At 54.9% G+C, this 18,763-nt stretch overlaps 1 protein-coding gene across 2 annotated transcripts in view; it reads left to right on the forward strand.

Annotated features, from left to right (window-relative positions):
- The window catches only part of BTBD9 (BTB domain containing 9), a 463,365-nt gene extending 452,002 nt beyond the window's left edge, over nucleotides 1-11,363 (forward strand). For both annotated transcript variants that reach the window (XM_037146205.2, XM_053671066.1), the window contains exon 11: nucleotides 7,581-11,363. In XM_037146205.2, the coding sequence (XP_037002100.1) occupies nucleotides 7,581-7,778 (198 nt within the window). In that variant the 3' untranslated portion in view covers nucleotides 7,779-11,363. The remainder of the gene's footprint in view (nucleotides 1-7,580) is intronic.
- The last annotated feature ends 7,400 nt before the right edge of the window (nucleotides 11,364-18,763 follow it).

The following is an 18,763-nucleotide window of genomic DNA, read 5'->3' on the forward strand; positions in this document are numbered from 1 at the left end:
GCTCCCACCTGCCCCACACCTCCTGCTTTGCTGTCACCCTCGGCTTGAGGACCTACAGTGTCTCCCCTCTCCTTCTGCAAGCAGGGCTCCCTCCTCTGACTTCCCGACTCAGCTCGGACATCCCTTCTCCACCTTGTGGCTCCGCACAGGCTCCTTGCTTATTACCTGCTGCTCTGCTGTCCTCACTGGGCGGTGCACCCCGAGAGCCAGGACCTCCCTGGGGAGCACAAGGGAGGTGCCTTCTCAGTGCATGTGGAATGAATGACTGAATGCACTCAGGCGTCCTGACCTTCAAACCCCGTTCACACATTCAGCTCCTCGGACCGCACGTGTCACTTATTCTGGCCTCTGTGCCTGGCATGTGGACGCACCGGCCTGCCTGCCCTTAGCCTGCTCACCCTGATGCCCACTACACTGTCTGTCTCTGTGACTTAGAAAAAATAATGGTCTCCTGTGTGTTGCCTTTGAATCTGGCAGAGCCTGCTTGGCTCTCTGGAAATGCTCAGAGAGCCCACATTCAAGTTAGCTGGTCCTTTAGTGATGCTCTCGGGGCCCCAGGTCACAGTCTGAAGCATGGCTCTGAGATGGCCTCGGTCCTCATGTCTGGTCATCACTCCCTGGTCACAGTGCACCCACCCAGAGTCCCCAGGGAGCCTAGCCAGGCAGGGAGCACTGGGACTTCCAAGGTCCTCTAGTTTCTCCATCTCAGGTGGAAGGGTCTGCCGTGAGCCCTGCAGCGTAGGGAAGGAATGGGCATGACTTCTGGAGAAATATGCAGACGAGAAAACCAAAACAGCCAGTGGGGATCTGCCGTTGGTATTGTTCGGCATGTTGGAAATAGCAGCCTTTTGCACCGTTATTTTGAAAGAGGTTGGTTACATGTGCTAGAGGCAGCTGCGCAGTTAACACTACCAAGTTAGACAAGTGGGACTGACACCAGGAACGAGGCAGCGAGAGTCAGGCCGGTGAGCCCTTGTTTATTAAGTGCTCCCTGCAGACAGTGTCCTCCCGGCTTTCACCAGCTCTGTGCAGAGCAGAAGGCCACCCGCGCCTCCAGTAGCATCCCTTTTGGGGACCTTTCTGAGGAACTAGCCATTAGTCAGCACCAGGCTACACTGAGATCTTTTTAAGTTTATTTTTCAATCCTGGATTTTTATTGATTTGTTTATTCCTTTGCAAGACACTGAGTAAGAGAAAGGATGACCACACATGGTCCTTGAGTCAGATGGGGTCCCACAGACCAGCAGACAGAGGCAGGGGGGCTGGGCCGGAGGATGGGAGGCCCCCAGAAGCCTCCCAGGGAGGGCTGGGAAGAGCCCACCTGGGAATCTAGAGGCTCTTCAGAGATGCAAGGAGAGAAAACCCCTTGGCTACAAACGGGGCAGTGCTTGAGAAAGGTAACCAGGAGCAGGAGAGATGTAAGTTAGTGTGGGGGTTACATCAGCCTGGAGCCTAGAGGAGCAGCCTCCTGAGGTGTCCACAGGCACACAAGCTCGAGGACTACACCAATAACCGATTAAAGAACATGGTGGGGCAGGGTGAGGAGCTCGGGAAGGTGCAGGAAAACGCAGCACATCCAGAGCGGCTGAGACACCCGTGCCGGACGAGGCTCAGCTGGGCTGGGCGTATTGAGGAAGAGGACAGGCTGCGAGCCCGCTTACAAGCAGCTCCGGGGGCAGCGAGGGTGTCGGGTGGGATGTGAGGAGGCAGAGCTGTGTTTGCGGGGATGCCCCGGCCACTCAGCAAGAGCGTATCTGGGCGTGCCCCCCCAACTGTCCCTGCTGGGAAGGGGGAGTGTTCATAAAGCAAGAGAGACTGTTGACAGCCTGCCAGGAAGGGGTCTTGTCAATACAGATTCTCACAGAAGGCGAAGCTGATGGAGAAGAGGAGATTCATGTTGACACTTAGGAGATTTTCAGATTTACTCTGTGTGGCTTAGATCAGAGCTGAGGGGTCAGAGAGTTTTTAAATCTCCGTAAAAGGCCCTCCCGTCTGGCTGTTGGCAGGTAAGCACCTGAAGGTGGCCCTGAAGAGGGTGATTTGATATAAAAGGAAGAGAGGGAGGAAAGAAAGGAAAGAGAGGAGAAACGGCCAGCCAGGCAGCTGCCACGTGGGGTCCGCAGGAAGGGCTGGGATGAAGACTGCGAAGGCCTGAGCTCTAAGGAGGGAAATCAGGTCACTCTGGGAAAGAACAGTTTCTGCCGAAATGAGGAGAACAAGACCAGAAGATGTGTGCCTCACTTAGTCTTAATATTAGGGTTTGAAATGTGAAATTTGAAACAGTGGTAGATAAATGAGGAAAAAAGATAGAGGAAGGTAAGCAGAGAACTTCTATTTTAAATATAACTTCACAGTTGATACTACATTTGTCTTCTTTGTGAACTTGATTCTTCAGTAGACAAGTGTGCGTGCGTGTGTGGTGCGTGTGTACCTGGTGTGTGTTTCTGTGTGCTGTACGTGTGCCGTGTGTGTGTGTCCTTGTCCAGGCTGCAGAAGAAGCAGGGCTCCAGCTGTGAGTGGCAGCCCCTCGGCCCCTGTCTCTCTGCCGCACCCTTGCTTCCTGAGCCCCCAACCTTCTCCTCTGCCTGGCCCTGCCTTCCGGGGGGAGTCCTGCCCGCATCCGGGATGCCCATGCCTTCTCCCCTAAAGACGGGCTCTTATCCAGGAGTGGACTCAGCAAACATGGGCAGATCCAAAGCTCAGGGGCTGTCCAGCCAGCAGGCCACCCCATGCCTCCCCACCCCCAGGGAAGCACAAGGATTGCATCCTCTGTGAGCACTGCGTGGCCAAGGGAGGGCTGTGTGTCCTGCCCTCGTGGGCTCGGAGTGTGGCCATACCTCTGTCACACGGCCTCCTTTCGTGCTGGCCACACTGGCTTCAGGCAGCCCCCAGCCCCACACGAGCATATCAGTACAAAGCAGCCACTCGCATGCAGTTTAGCCTTAGCATCTGCAAGCTCAATGGCAGCTTTTCACCATCTGACTTATGCAGGGCCTTTGGCTAGAGTGGGAGAAGCCTGGGGGTCCAAGACACAAAGCCTCGGGTGCCACAGCACCATGTGGGGAACCTGGGCCCCACCAGGTATTTCTCCAGGAAGCTTCGGTTCTAGGGCTGGTCTCCCTGGTCCTGCAGGCCCAGTCTCTGGTGGCTCCCCCAGCCTGGTCCTCGTCACATCACTGGCCCAGCACAGCAGTTTCTGTAAGGCTCTCTCGGGCCCCCAGGGACCTCAGGGTCTGGAACTCACCCTTACATCTCATCCCAGCCCTGGCTGGTGTGGCTCAGTGGACTGCAAACCACAGGGTCACTGGATTGATTCTGCGTCAGGGCGCATGCTGGGTTGCAACGCAGGTCCCTAGTTAGGGGCCCATGAGACGCAACCACAGATTGATGTTCCTCTCCCCCTCTTTCTGCCTCCATTCTCCTCTCTCTAAAAATAAATAAATAAAAAATTTAAAAAATCTCACTCCAGCTGAGGCCTCATCTACTCCCTGCTGCCCCCTCACTGACCTTCATCTTGGCCTCTTGCTGGGGTCCTGCAGCCCCCCCCCCCCATCCCCAGCGAGCTGTGCCGCCCGGGCTGTCTCTGTGTCAGCCCACCTTGACCCGAAGGTTGGGGCCTCTCGGATCGATCCCACTCCTCTAAACCTCACCTCAAAGGAGCTGCCTAGGCCTGTGTTTCTCTTTAAATACCTCATGGACCATAGCGCCTCCTCTTGGCCTCTGCGGCTTCCTGCTCAAAGCTCTCTCCTCTGGTTGAAGAAGCCATAGTGGCCCAAGCTAATCTCCCTCCCCGCAGTGTCCTCCCAAATATCCAGGCACCGCGTCACCAGCAAACGCTCCCCGTGTCGGAGCTGAGGCACAGGCCACCCAGCCGTCTCCACCAACGAGCAGACCACACAGGGTTCCTGCTGCAAAGCCCCCGCAGCCCCACAGCCCCAGTGCCCCTCCCCCACGGTCTGGTTGGCTGTGCGGATCTTCCGGGACCCCATTCCCCCCTGCTGTCCCCACTGTGTCGCTCCCTGCGCCCGGAACACGCCTGTCACGCCACTCCTTTCCTCCAGGAGCCGCCTATTACCCTTAACAGGAGCGCGCCAGGTCCCCGACGTGGGGGGTGGCGCCCTAATGTTGTGTCCGCATGTCTCCTGAAGGAGCTTTGGAAAAACCTGTACACATTCCTTGGAACATTTTAAGGTTCAGAAGTAAAATATTTCTTAAATTTAAATATAGTCATTTTGTTAATGTGAGATAAGAAAAATAAACAAGATAGAAGGTGAGGACTAATTACTAGGAATAAATATTTGATGACATGATTTGCTAAAATAGATTTTTAACCAACCCATTGAACAAGGCACAGTAAATGTGAAATTGTGAAAAACTTGTATCCATGGGTATCTTGAAAATGTTTTCATAATTTTGGGAAAATTCCAGGTACATTTTTAAAAATTACATGAGCTGTGAATCCTCTTCAGGTGTGAATTCAGATCTCACTCAGGCGGGGTCCTCCTCCTGACCTGGGACGGGCAGAGGCCCAGGTCTCAGGAAGCCTGCAGCCGCTGCTGGCGGGAGGGGGCGGCGCCCCAGCCCAGCGCAGCCTGGTGAGGGCAGGTGAGGGCTGCGCTTTTCCTTCTGTGAGGTGGGGAGGGTTCTCGGGCAGGTTTTTTTTTTTTTTTTAGGCAATTTTTTAATTTTTTAAATTGATTATGCTGTTACAGTTGTTCTATTCCCCCTTCATTCCCCTCCACCCTGCCCCCCCAACCCCACCATTACCCCCCTTTAGTTTATGACCATGTGTCTCAAATCCTTTAGATTCTATATTTCCCATGCTATTCTTGTCCCCCCATCTATTTTCTATCTACTGTCTATGCTACTTATTTTCTGTACCTTCTCCCCCATTCTCCTCCTCCCACTCCCCTGTTGCTAACCCTCCTTGAGATCTTCATTTCTATGTTTCCACTCCTGATCTAGCTGTCCTTTTAGTTTGCTTTCGTTTTAGGTGTGGTTGTTAATAACTGTGAGTTTGTTGTCCTTTCACTGTTCATGTTTCTTTAACTTCTTTTTCTTAGATAAGTCCCTTTAACATTTCATATAATAAGGGCTTGGTGATGATGAACTCCTTGAATTTGATCTTATCTGAGAAGCACTTTATCTGCCCTTCCATTCTAAATGAAAGTTTTGCTGGATAGAGCAATCTTGGTTGTAGGTCTTTGGATTTCCTGACTTGGAATATCTCTTTCCAGCCCCTTCTTGCCTGTAAGGTCTCTTTTGAGAAATCTGCTGACAGTCTGATGGGGACTCCTTTGTAGGTGACTGTCCCCTTAGCTCTTGCTGCTTCTAGGATTCTCTCCTTCATTTTAATTTTGGCTAATGTAATTATGATATGCCTTGGTGTGTTTCTTCTTGAGTCCAACTTTTTTGGTACTCTCTGAGCTTCTTGGATTTCTTGGAAGTCTATTTCCTTTGCCAGATTGGGGAAATTTTCTTTTATTATTTGTTCAAATAAGTTTTCCACTGGTGGCTGTGTCTTTCCCCCTTCTGGTACCCCTATGATTCGGATATTGGAGCGTTTAAAGATGTCCTGGAGGTTCCTAAGACTCTCCTCATTTCTTTGAATTCTTGCTCCTTGACTCTTTTCTGTTTGGCCATTATTTGCTTTCTTCTGGTCCACTCCATTGATTTGAGTCCCAGTTTCCTTTTCATCGCTATGGGTTTCCTGTGGAATTCCATTGATTTCCATTAGTTTAGCCTTCATATGTTTCTCTAATTTGTGGCTATAATCCACCAGATCTGTGAGGAAGCTGATGACCAGTGTTTTAAACTGTGCGTCTGAGAGTTTTGCTATTTCTTCGTCACTTAGATTTATCTCTGGGGCTTTGAGGTCTTCCTGCGACATTTTTGGTCTGTTCTGGCCCTTTAAATGTGAGAAGCGGTGCCTTGGACTCCCAGGTCGCTGGGTTGTGACGCTGTATGTGGGGGCGTGGTCAGAGCGAGGAAATGGCGGCGCCCTCTACTGCCGCTTGCAACGGGGACTGCCGGGCCCCGGTCCAACCGCCCACTCCCTCGCCTGTCCGCTCGCCCGCAAATAGGCAACCGCAGTCAACACGCAGCACCGCCTCCCCACTGTCTCCTCTGCAGTCACTCACCCGGTGGGTTGCTCGGTCGCTCACTAGGTCCAATCCTGCGTTTGGAACCCGTGCGTCTGGATTCGCGCGTCTGTATTCCCCGCCCGGGTCCTACCCAGTCCTCCTGTGCAACCCCTCACTAGACGCCGGTTTCGCCCCTTACCAGTCAGGCTGAAGAATTTAACGGACTTCCGAAAAGTTCAATTTTCCGTGTTCTGGCTGTGTTTTGTGTTGCTAATATTTAGTTGTCCCTAAACTTGGTTGTGTGAGAAGGCATGGTATCTCCACCTATGCCTCCATCTTGGCGGAAGTCCTCGGGTAGTTTTAGAAAATACAGAATTTGAGGATCTGGAAATTCATTTTCTTAAAGCTCCCCGCACGCTCCTTGGAAAGCAGTCCGTGTGTACCCCAGGCTGAAGACCATCACTGCAGAGGGTGCGAGTCTTCCTCTGTGAAGAGCTCAGGACCAGCACCCGAGCGCAGCCAGGGCCCCAGTGAGACAGGACCTTCCGAGCGTGCCTGGCTGCGGTCGGGTCCCCAGAGGCCCACCTATGACAGCCCCTCTGCTGCACACGCCCCGCTCACACTGCAGAACCTCCGTCCTTGTGCCAGGCGTGCCACACTCGCACCCACCTCCCCCGTCCTTGCTGTGTGCTCCCCAGGACAGGCCCTGGCTCACCCCTGCTGGCTGGGCGCTGTGTGTTGCCGGCGTGGTCCACAGGGGCTGAGCACAGAGCTCAGGAACGTTTGCACACAGACACACAAGGCAAACTCTCTGGCTCTGGTCTGGTGGCTGCCCACCCGCCTCCCCGTGTGAGGGCATTTTTTTGGGGTTGACCCACATCAGTCAGAGTGCCGTGTGCTCCCCAGCATGTAATTATGCCTCAGAGCTTCTTCCTGAGGATGCAGGAGTTGCAGCAGGAGGGGCTTGTTTGTGTCCTTGGAGATAAGCCTGGGCTCTCCCCTGGGGAGACCCCCATGGCTTTTTTTAAGTGCCAACTCTATTGAGATAATCCATACACCATACAAGTCACCCGTTTAAAGTGTGCAGGTCGGCGGTTTTTGCATCCTCACAGGGCTGTGCAGCCTCCACCATGGTCGGTGTTGCCCTGTTGACTTTTAACCCAATGGCTAAGTGGAAGAATTAACCAACTAATTAGAAAGAAGAGCTCCGAGGACAAAAGTAACCAACAATAGAGGAATCCAGTGAGAACGTTTTGCAGGAATCCAGACCTGCTGTAACTTTTAGCCCATCAGTCCATCCACCTACTTCTACCCTGAAATGTGTCTACAACCTTCCAGCTGCTGCTGGGTGTCAGTGTGAGGGTAGGGGAGCAGGAAGGACTTCCTTTAATTCCCTGTCGCAGCCCCCAGAGCTGGGCAGGACAATGTCCCAACTGGTGGCAGCTCCGGGGTGGGACACTGGCCTGTCACTCATGGGTTTTTGCCTTCTCTCACCAGGTGTTTCACTGTGTCCACTTTGAGTGCCCAGAGCAGCAGAACAGCCAGAAAGAGGAAAACAACGAGGAATTGGGGGCAGGGGACACCAGCCCAGCCGGTCAGCAGCTGGAGCCCCGCGCCCTGCAGGCCCCCAGCGGCAGCTCGCTGCCCTCCAGCCCAGGCTCCAACTCTCGCTCGTCCAGCCGGCAGCACCAGTAAAGGGGGCACTGATGTGCCGTGACTCAATGGGCCCAGACGGCAGCAGGAACTGGCATCCCCCTGAGCAGGGGTCTTTGTTGGCTGCCCCTCCCCCTTCCCAGACAGGAGCAGACCTGGCTGCAGACACGGACACTGAACAGGTTTGCTCCCAAGGACAGGAAGGGGCAGCTTTGTTCTCAATTTGTTCAAATCAGCTGGTCTCCAGGGGGAGAAAATGGGTCTTCAATCTTCATCAGTCCACCGTTAACACCCTACCTCTCTCATCTGACCCGGGCAAGGGCACAGAGGAGCAACAGACAGGCCTGTCGGGGTAAGAAATGCCGAGTGACTCTGGCGTGAGAGCGGGTTGGGCCTTCAGTACTTTTAGGAAATGGGTTTCCACATCGCCCTGGCAACCGGATGACTTTTTAAATTTTCTTTTAGTTATTTACCATTTGCTGAATCATGTGTGTTCCTGATCTTTTTGAAATGCTCAAACAGCAAATCACTCGTTTAATCCCTTCAATGCTGTGATTTTCTTTCCTTAGTTTTGAATGGGGTGGAGCAAGAGCCTGTGCCCAGCTCCTGAGTGGGGCGCAGGTGCCGCTCACTGGAAAACTCGTTTGAGGAAGTTCAGTGAAACCCACAAGGAGCAAACCCCCCTGTGGACACTGGAGCTAATCAGCACTCGACTGCTGGGTTATTAACCTGCCCTTCCTGAAATGTATCCAGCCTTCAGGAGGTTGACAAGGAAATGGTTATTACGGTACCTTCTAATTTAATGTTCAGAAGTCTGTGTGCACAAATCTGCACCAGCTTCCAGTTGGGCTGGACCTGTCCCCAAATTGCCTGTGTGGCCCAGGACAGCGAGGGCAGACTGCAGTGTCAGGGACACCACCCTGGCCCCTGCCAGTGTGCAGGATTCGCTGGTGGCCGTGTTTGTCCCCCCAACCACAGTACTCGACCTGGGATTGAAGAGAACACAGATCTAAGGCGCTTTCCTCCTGACCCTCACTGAAATGGTCCCGTCTGTCTCCATCCCTGCACTCCTTTGTGTTTCTATCAGTCTCCTCAGTGTTTGCGATTCTGCGGTCTCCCTTGGCTGGCCGGCCGTTAGCTCCATGCCCTGTGACCTGCTCAGAGCAGGGTTGGGACTTAAGGGGGGTCATTTCTGGGGTCATAAGGACACATTGATTGTGGGGATACAAAGAACAATGGGACAATTAACTTCTCTCCTCGTGTAACTGAGTGCTGAGTGACGGATGGAATAGCAGGGTAGCCTCCAATGCGGGACTCACCAGAAGTCTCCGGTGTGAGTGAGTGCAAGCCAGGGAAAGCCCAAGGGCTCCGGTCTCCCTGCCCCTTTGCTCTCTGGTCTCCACCTACCTGCCCTTTTGGGGGATGGACCCCTGAGGGTCCGGGCATTTGGAAAGGGGACAGAGGCTCCTATAGCCAGTGGCAGTGCCACCCACTCAAGGTGGGTGGCCACCCTCTGCCGTCATCCAACCCCGTGTTGCCCGTTAGCTGGAGAAGGACTGCTCAGCACTCCTTCCAGCCCTGCATTCACTGGGCAGCCAGGGAAGTCGGAGCAAGGGTGCAGTGCAAATGCTTTCAAAGGGTCACCTATTGAAGGGCCTCTATGTAAACTCTGAAGTTCCCCATTCAGAGCGGAGCCCCGGGCTGAGGCCACACTGTGCACCAGGGGTGTGGGGTGGGCCGGCGATGGACCTGTCAGTTCTGCTGTGCGTGCAGCACACCCCCCGCCGTCCTGGCCCAGGCGCCACATGCTACCCAGGTGCTCAGCTTCATGCCTGGAGGGGAACAGAGTGTGTCAGGCGCCTCCGTGCTGGACCCACATCAGTGCCCTTCCCACCAGGCCACCTCCTCCCCATCTCCTGGGAGTTTCCTCTGGAGTTTGCACCTTCCTGATCTCTGCCCTAGGTATGTCTTGAGAGAACAGTTTGTCTCCCTTGCCCTCTCCTCCAGCACTCCAGGTGCTTGCCTTATCAGATGAAGGAAGGAAGGGGAAACCGAGTCTGACAACGTGGTGGCACAGAGGAGCGCTGCACCAAGGTTCCACATTCACCTTCCCCAACGCCACCAGCCTGCCTCCCGCTGCCCCCCTGGCCTGTCCGGAGGCCTTGCCCTCATGGGAGCTGCCCCGGGCCCCAGGCCCACACTGACAGAGCTCAGCAAATCCTGCTCTGCCTCCCTGCTGGGCCTTCTGCTTTGGGAAGCAGGTGGGGCTCTTTTTGTGCACGGGCTGGGCCAGGGCCCGCTGGCTGAGGCTGGAGACCCCGCTCAAGCTGTGGCACAGCAGACAGGCCTAGACCAAGGCCTGGATTTTCAGGGCATGAAGAGTGAGTGAGGAACCATGGAAAGCCCCCAGACGACTGGCGTTCTCCAGAGCCCAGGCTGAGCCTGCAGAGGACTTCTGCCCTGCGGCTGACTGGACCAAAATGGTCTGAAAACGTGAAGAGACCAAGGGCGCTAACCGGGGCTGAGGGTGACAAGATGGGCTGGCTCTCAGCTGGAAGGATTCCCAGACACCCTCAGAGTCCTCAGCCCAGGAGTGACGTGTGACTCCCTTATCTCTGTGAGGACACCGCCTGGGTGGTGTGCGGTTCGAGGAAAGGCCAGGTGAGGCTGGACCCTCAGTGGAGATGGACAGAGAGGTACTTGTGACCTCTGGCCCCTGACTGTGATGCTTGTCAGTCACACACTAAAGCAACAGCTTTGTAACTGCCACCCAGATGGAGAAATGGATCCCTGCCAGAACCCCACCCTTCATCTCACATCATGTTTTCATTTGCTTGCTTGCTTGTGTTTTAGGAGTAAAAAGCAAACTTCATTAGGGCTTTTGGGGAAAGCTTTCAAAATCGCCTTCTGGCAGCTCCTTGGAGGGTGGGTTGGGGCAGCACTGAGCATGCTGGGCGGGGCTCCCGTGCTGGGCGGGGCTCCCGTGATGGGCGGGGCGCGGTGCCTGCGGAGTGAGGCCGCCCCGCTGGTCCTGGAAGTCCTCAAGGCTGCAGACTGGAGACGGGGGTAATAGTATAACACAGCCGTCCACACATGCTCTTGTTTTCCCGTGTTATCACTCCTTTTACTGTTTTTGTTCTGATTTTAAAACCATGGGCCCATGCTCTTTAAATTGTCACTTTTTAAATCTTATTTAATGACAAATGCATTAAAGTGTTTTATTCCTAGAATTGGGAAAAGAAATTATTTTCAGCAACAGTGGGATATGTTTGTTAGACTGATTCTTCAGCAGAAAAATAAAAAGCGTTTGAATTGTGCAAAGAATTGCTCAGTAGTCATGCTGGCGCCCCAATTGTTCAACTGCCGTGCGGATGGCTCCGACCCGGTCAGCCTCGCCTCTTCTTTAATTTAGAAGGTAACAAAGTTGTAATCGCTTATCCTTTCCAGAGACACAGAGGAAAAAGAAGGTATAATCTGTGATAAAAAGCAGAGCATCCTGTGTGCCAAAGCCACTTGGTAATAAAGAGGGAAAGTTCCCCACGCAGATTTCAATTAAGAACCTCCCTTTGGACAGAATAGAAAGGTGTCAAAGGGTAAAAGGAAAATTAAATTTGTCTCCTTCCAGTTTTTCTTCGTTAGTGTTTGCTTTGTGGTGCTTTCGGCGTGACCGCGCCGCGCGCGTGCGTGTGTGTGTGTGTGTCGTGTTCCTCCACGCAGCAGAGGCGGCCAGGGGCCTGGCGGCCGCCCGTGGCTGCAACCGCAGCGGGCCGGGCCGGGCTCCATTTATTTCTGCCGCTGCGGCCATCGGTTTCGGTGCGTGTCCCGACAGCAGCACCAGCAGGAGTTCGGTGCTCATTAGTGGCCCTGGGAATTTAAAATGCACTTCACGGTTCTGTGCCCCCATGGTTTGTATTATTATAATATTAAATTAGAAGTCCTCCTGGTGCCTGGTGTTTGCTCAGGAGTTTCTGGAAACAGGAAGGGAATGATTTAGCATGCAGGGCAGTCTGAAGGCTTTGTCTTGGTCGAAGTTGACCCATCCTGCCCAGTTACTGGGCCTCCTGGGTGTCCCAGCCGGGCCCCTGCAGGGCACCAGAGGAGAGGGCGCGGGGTCCTGCTGCTTCCCATCGGACTGGCTGACTGGGACCCAGACACCCCGCGCCCCCAGCCTGGACCGATGGGCCTGGGACCTGCCTCCACTGGGGAAGTGGGAGAGGTGCACAGGGCGGCCCAACGAGTCTCCCACAATATACACTTGTTAGAACAGAACTGGCATTTTTAAATTACTCATATAAAAGTTATTAAAGAAGTAATGCTCATGGAATAATGTCCCAACCTAGCAAAAGCAGCAAGGGTGCCCTCCCCTCGTCTGGCTCGGAGTCACCCTGGGTCTGGGTCTGGCCATCTGCTTCCTCTAGGGCTGATGCCCTGAGCTGGACGGCCTCTTCCCAACAAGCCAGACTCGGGGGGCCTCCCACCACTTGGCTCAGTTTCTGTCTTTTTTAAGAACTGACATACTCCCCAAGAGGCCGCACAGCCTAAAGACTCACAATCACCCACCTGTAATTTATGATAAATGTCTCAAGCATTTACCATTTGTATCCTGAGTATTTATAGCCCTGAGCTGGAGAGGTGAGGAGGAGGAGGCCTGCACCTGTCTCCACTCTCGTCTGCTGTGCTACGACGGCTGGGACAGCTAAAGAATGCTGCCCCGGGGGAGCCACCACGCAGAGCCGGGAGGCCAGGCCCCGGGCCCCGGTGCAGTAGACAGTGGCACCCAGAGGAGTGTGGGCGGCAGGTCTGAGGCCTTCAGGGTCTGGGCCTTGGGTTTCCTGGGACCCTTTGGGAACACAGGTGACATTGATGATTACCGTCTGTCCATCTACCATCAAATTGCCTTCTCCTGCTGTGTGAGTCCTGTGGCTGGGCACCCCTGAGCAGTGTTGGAGTGGACAGGACCAGGCTGTCCAAGGTCACCATGTCCGTCCTGGGAAGTGTGTGGCCCTGGGTGCAGGGGTCAGGCTGGTCCTCCCGTGGCTGCTTGCAGCTCTGGTTTCCCAATTTCACCCCCTGTCCATACCTCCTTGCACCCAGGCTGGATGGTGGGGGTGGGGTATGCTTACAAACTGGTCCCCGGCAATGAGGTCTTCCTGGCCCCTATTTAACACCCCCACATGGATGGGACAGGGCACTGCCGGTGAGATCTGAGAAGAGGGTGGACGGGGGACACAAAGTCTGCTGACCAGGGGCGGGCTCTCCCTGCAGCGGGCAGCTCCGACTGTAGGAGCTCTTCCCTCCTGAGGTGACCTGAGGAGCAGCCAGGAGCACCGCACCCTCCCCCGCTAAACCCACTGCGGTCCCAGGGCCACACCCCGTCCCAGCACCTGGAAAAGCCAGAGGAGAGCGAGGGCGGAGGTCAGCCTCTGGACTGGGACCTGGGAAGGGGTGACAGGAACACCTCAAGGTGACATGGGCCCCCAGGTCTTATCACACCTGTGTATATCCTGAATTCACCAGAGAATGTGACATTCTCTGCCTTTGGGGTCTCTGAGCCTGAAAGGTAGGAGGCGGGGGTTGGGGGGACCTGCTGGGCTTGACCTGAAACGGCTCCTCTGAGCCACCTGTGAGGGACGAGTCTGCTGAGAGTTCTGTCCAAAATTCTAAAGCAGCACAAGGGTCGTGTTTAGAATGGAGACGAATTTGAGGGCAGGCTGTGGCTTCTTCCGTTCATGGAACCTAAGTGAGCAAATGTGCAAACTGCATGTATTCAGAACCATCCTGAAGTCCACGCCCGTAAGCCTGCTGCTGTGGATCCTCCGGGGGACAAAGTGGTGACTTCCTGCTCCATCTAAACCTGTGTCGTCCTTCCCTCCACAGCCCATCTGCCCAGGCCCCTCCGATGGCCACTGGCCACCAGGCCCCTGAGCATCAGTGGCTTTTCTGCCCCTTGCTCTGCTTTCTCTCCTGTGGACAGGGAGTCAGCATCCAAGCGAGCATTGTCACCTTCAGTCCCCATCCAGCCCTGGGACGTGGGCCAAGTGTCACCATGTGGACAGCAAGGTGCGAGGGCTGACTTGTTCTAGGACATAAAGAGGCGCGTGCCTTGTGCTGGGACCACAGCTCCGCGGCACTTCCTGCTCAGAGCAGAGGGGCTCCTGTGCACCGGGGGCCCCGTCCCCCTCACCGCCTGAGGTGGCCTACTCACTGGCATTTTTTGGTGGGAAGATTTCGTCACTTTGAGCCAGGTCTGCATCCCTCCTCATTTCTCCTGCTCTGAGCTCCACCCCGGCTGCCATGATTTTCTTCTTCTTCTACATGACCAGCGCACAGAACCAGGGTGTGGGGACCTACCCCTCGCTCTCTCCGATTCAGACTCTCCTTTGCCTGAGTCCCCAGGGAATGCGACGCCCAGAGCTGTGCATGCGCGGCTGCAGCCAGCTCTGCCGGCGTCCACAGAGACCATGGCTCAGCACGGAACCCGAGTGCATTGGGCTCCTACTGAGCTGATCACTTAAAACAGCTTGAGTCAGCAGGTGTGTGTTACCATTTAATGTAGTTTTTTTCCTGGGCCTAAACCCAGGATCTGACATTTCTCTGGTTACCTTCCACCTGGTGGTTTTAGCCTCACAGTAGAGCCGATGTCAAGCAAAGCCATTTCGAAACTTGCTGTCATCCATCTTCACGTGTTTTCCCTCCAAGCTCTGATTGTCAACAACTGACATTTTCTTTTTTTATTTTAAAGATTTTATTTATCTTTAGAGGGGAAGGGAAGGAGAGAGGGAGAGAAACATCAATGTATGGTTGCCTTTCGTGCGTCCCCTGCTGGGAACTGGCCTGCAGGGAACTGGCCTGCAACCCAGGCATGTGCCCTGACTGGGAACCGAACTGCAACTGTCTGGTTGGCAGGCCCGTGCTCAATCCACCGAGCTACACCAGCCAGGGCTAACAACTGACATTTTCAGTAACATTTTCCTAAGTGCTGAACAAGACAAAAGCAAATCCAGAGAGCACCGCTGCCCCCTCCCCCGGTCCTGCCCCCTCAGGCTGCTGTCACCACCACGCTTGTCATTTAGCACAGTGGGTGGAGCACCCGCCAGAAACTGGCCAGGCCAGTTTCTAAGTGTGGGACCCTGCCTTCGAGGCCCTTCCAGTCCAGAGGAAGGAGACAAGCCATACGTGTGAATATGCCTGTGGCCCAGGCCCTGTGCGCTCTCGTGCAGGTGAGGACTAGCAGAAGAGCAGGTACCAGTCAGAGGGCCAGAGAAGCTTAGGACCAAGACCGAGGCCAAGATCTTTCCAGGAGGGAAAGATCATGCCGGGCAGGGGGTGGGAGAGGCAGCAGGCTGGACTGTGGGTGGCCGGGGGGCCCTGGAGCGTGAGGGACCTCGGGCCCCTCTCTGTGTGATGGGAGCCAGGGAGAGGTTAGGCAGAATTGGCCGCGATCTGACTCCAGCTGCAGAGAATTCCCATCCGAAGAAGGGAATGAGGAGCAGCTGAGAGTGAAGGGCGGTTGTTATAGCAACCGGGGAAAGATGGTGGACGCCTGGATTGGGTGGGCCACAGAGGTGGTGGGGGTTGTGGGTGGGTGGGGTCCACAGGATCTGTGGACTTCAAGGGGGGCTGGGGTGCAAGAGGCTGGCCTAGGGTGGGTCGGTTCCCAACATGCCACCCTGGGTTTGTCACAGCACAGAGAAGGCAAGGCAGCCGGACCTCTGAGGAACCGGCTCACCAAATGCACGACCCAAGAAGTGTTTAAGGAAAACAGCACAAACTTTACAAGGCGGTCAAGTTCACACTAGCCCATCTGTGATGGGAAAGCTCAAAAGGTCATGACTTTTTGTATATCAGCTGAGCAAAAAGTTGGGGATAAAAGTGCCTTAACACAGGGGGTCTGTTTGTGGGAGTCAAGCTTTTGTTATACGGGAACCAGACCAAGTCAGGATGGCCCTGTTGATTTCGGTGTAGCTCTGAGTGAGAGCTGGTTTTTCACCTGAAGGTGTCGTGGGAAGTGCTGTCAGTGCCGTGGCAGGGTGTGTTTCTCTTCCTGCAAGTTGGAGATGACTTCTAGAGCAGCAGGACTCAGCCTCTGTGATGAGTAAGAGTCACCTGGGAGCCTGCACACCTGTCCCTACAGGGTGTGGCCCTAGCTGCATTGTCAAGTGCCCCACAGCATCCGGTTCTGACAACCCACCCAGCCTGTGGGGGGCACTGAATTAGACTCGCAAGCAATTGGGAACCCGGGCCCAGAGGTCTGGGATGCATAGGGGGAGATCTGGGGTCACTAGTGCTTATGGAACCTAGAAGAGATCACTGAACATGAGTGACAGGTCCCAGGCTGAGCCCTGGTGCCCTGCGGGTAGAGCCCAGGGAGATGAGAAGGGACAGCAAAGGCCGCTGGCGAAACAGAGGACCCGCCATGATCAACACCAGTGAGCGCACGGCAGCACCCTGGGGCCTCTGACTGCTGGCTCCAGGACTTATTTCTCCACGCGAGTTCTCCACGTGGGCTTCCAGCACAGCTGCTCTGGGATGGCCAAACTTTTTAAAAACTGACTTGAGATATACATAACGTCAAATCCTCCATTTTAAATGAACAATTCCATGGAACTGAGCACCTTTACAGTGTCGCACAAAGGGCATCCTGGTCCGGAACATCTTCACCCCTACAGGACACTCCCTCCTCTGTCGGGAATCGGTCCAGTCTCCTCCCCCGGCCCCAGGGATGCTGCGCGTCTGCTGTGTGCGTTTGCCTCTTCTGGACACTCCATGGGAACGGAAGCGTACAGCACGTGGCTGTTTGTGTCTGGCTTCTTTCTCTTCGCATGTTCTTGAAGCTCGCCCAGTTGTCACGTGTCAGCGCTGCTTCGAGGCTCACCTGTGTGTATGTCCTACATCTTCTCCGTGTGTCCCTCTGAGGACACCTGAGCTGTTCCCACCATTTGCCCACTGTGACTAGAGCTGCTGGGAACGTGTGGGCACCATGAGCTCCCGCGTTCCCTTTTTCAGGGATGCATAACCCAGAGCAGAAGTGCTGGATGGTGCGGTACTTCTGCTTGACTACTTTGAAGGGCCACCAAACCGTTTTCTGCAGCGGCCGCACCACTTCACACTCCCAGCAACAAGGGGTCCAGTGCCCAGGCTTCCCAGCACCTGGTCTTCTCCACTTTCCGATCACCACCATCCCCGGGCGGGGGTGACTGGGCAGACCGCGCAGGAGACAGCCACATGGACATCCTGTCATACGCCTTTCGGGTCCTGCCGAGTCAGGAAGCATCACTTACGCCACATGCTTGTTGCCAGAAGCGAGTCCCACAAGGCCAGGCCACAGTCAAGAGGGCTCCACTTTTTCAAGGGAGGAGCATCAAGGAGTTTAGGGACATGCTCTAAAATCACGACAGCTCCAAAGCATTTCTCACCTACTCCCTTAGTCCTGGGCTCCTGGAAGGCCAGTGTGTGGCTCAACACGGTGCTCACACCAGACATGCGCAGCGCCCTGCTGCCTCCGCCAAGACTCTGGGGCTGCCTGCGTGGGTGCGCAGCTGCGCGGGGGCTGCTCGGAGACCCGGGACCTTCTGAACAGCACTGTGGGCCTAAAGGACCACTTTACATTCTCCTCAAGGGACCCGTATTTTATGGGGCCTTAAGTTTACACATTTGACAGCCCCCCCCCTTTAAGAAAAAAAAATATGTGACTACAAAGTTAGGTTCAATATGAAGAATGAGAAATCACAACACACTACACATTTCTGAAAGTTGACACAGCCACACACCAAAGCAAGCGGGAGAGCAACACAGCGGTGCCCCTGTGGCACCTCTGGAGCATCTGGGCCCCACGCGTCCCGCCGATCACCCGGTCACATGGCGATGGTTCCACGATACGGGGCCAGAGCAGAACTGTTTCTACAGTCCGCAGTCTTCCCTCAGCATGGCTGATAGAAGCCTGAGTTACTGGTACTTCAGAAAGGTTTCTTTTGTCATCGCGGTACACAGTGGCACAGATGTGAGTTTTTAGACCTGTTGGGGACACTGTTGTGACGTTTCTTTCACGAGTGAGCAGTAAGGTTCTGGGACACACCAAGAACCGCTGCCCTCCCGTCCTCTGCTGAGCGGAGCACACTTCTGTCTCAGCGGGTGAACGAGAGCCGTGCCCTCCTCTTCCAAGTTCACACCCCCGACGACTGAAGAATTTCCCACAGACTGGCTTTGGGCACCACACGTTTTAAGACTTGTGTCCCCACTGCCTCAGGCAACTCACCCACTCCTCTGGGCAAAGCTCTGCAGGACGTGTTCACGTTGCAACCTCAGCCTCGCACTTTCCGGTCAGAGTGACGGCACACTGGGCAGCTGGCACTGCCCTGGAAGCTGTCCCTACTCCAGGATGACTGTCAATAACCTGACTAGACGTGGAAGTGACTGCAAACCACACTGACTATCTCACTAATTCCTTGACTACCCCTCGGCCAAATCCCCAAAACACCCATGTGGCCTCAGCACCTCCCCAAAGAAGGCAGTATGATGGGTGAAGTGGGAATGGAACAAGGGACCCCTTTCAACCAACTGCAGTTGAAGCACCCCGCTCTCGCAAACCTTAGAAAGCCTTGGGGACATGGGAACCCACTGCCAAGGCCCCTGCAGGGACGAGGAGGGGCCCTGGCTGCAACTGCACTGCTCTGGGGACCCGCCTCAGCACCCACCGAACCTTGCACGGTCCCGTCTCCGACCTCACAGGCACTTGTGCCCGCTTCCGACCTCCCTGAGGGAATAACACAAGCCGTCCACAAGCTCCTGCCGCCGCTGCCTCCTGCCTGCCCAGCCCTGCGCACCAGGCCCCATCGCAGGCACTTGTCCCTCCTACACAGCCTGCGTCTCCCTCTCTGCTGGGTCATTTGGTGTAAAAACACTAACTTCTCCTCTATTTGAAAACAAGCCCTCTTGCTCCCACACCTGCTGCACTACTGCCCATTTCTCTGCTTCTTTTACAGCGAAATCCCTGGTCAAGAAAGGCCCTGTGGCCAGGCGTCCCAGCT

Source organism: Artibeus jamaicensis, unplaced genomic scaffold, assembly GCF_021234435.1.
Source record: "Artibeus jamaicensis isolate MK-2021 breed Jamaican fruit bat unplaced genomic scaffold, CSHL_Jam_final contig_1803, whole genome shotgun sequence".
Taxonomy (NCBI): Eukaryota; Metazoa; Chordata; class Mammalia; order Chiroptera; family Phyllostomidae; genus Artibeus; species Artibeus jamaicensis.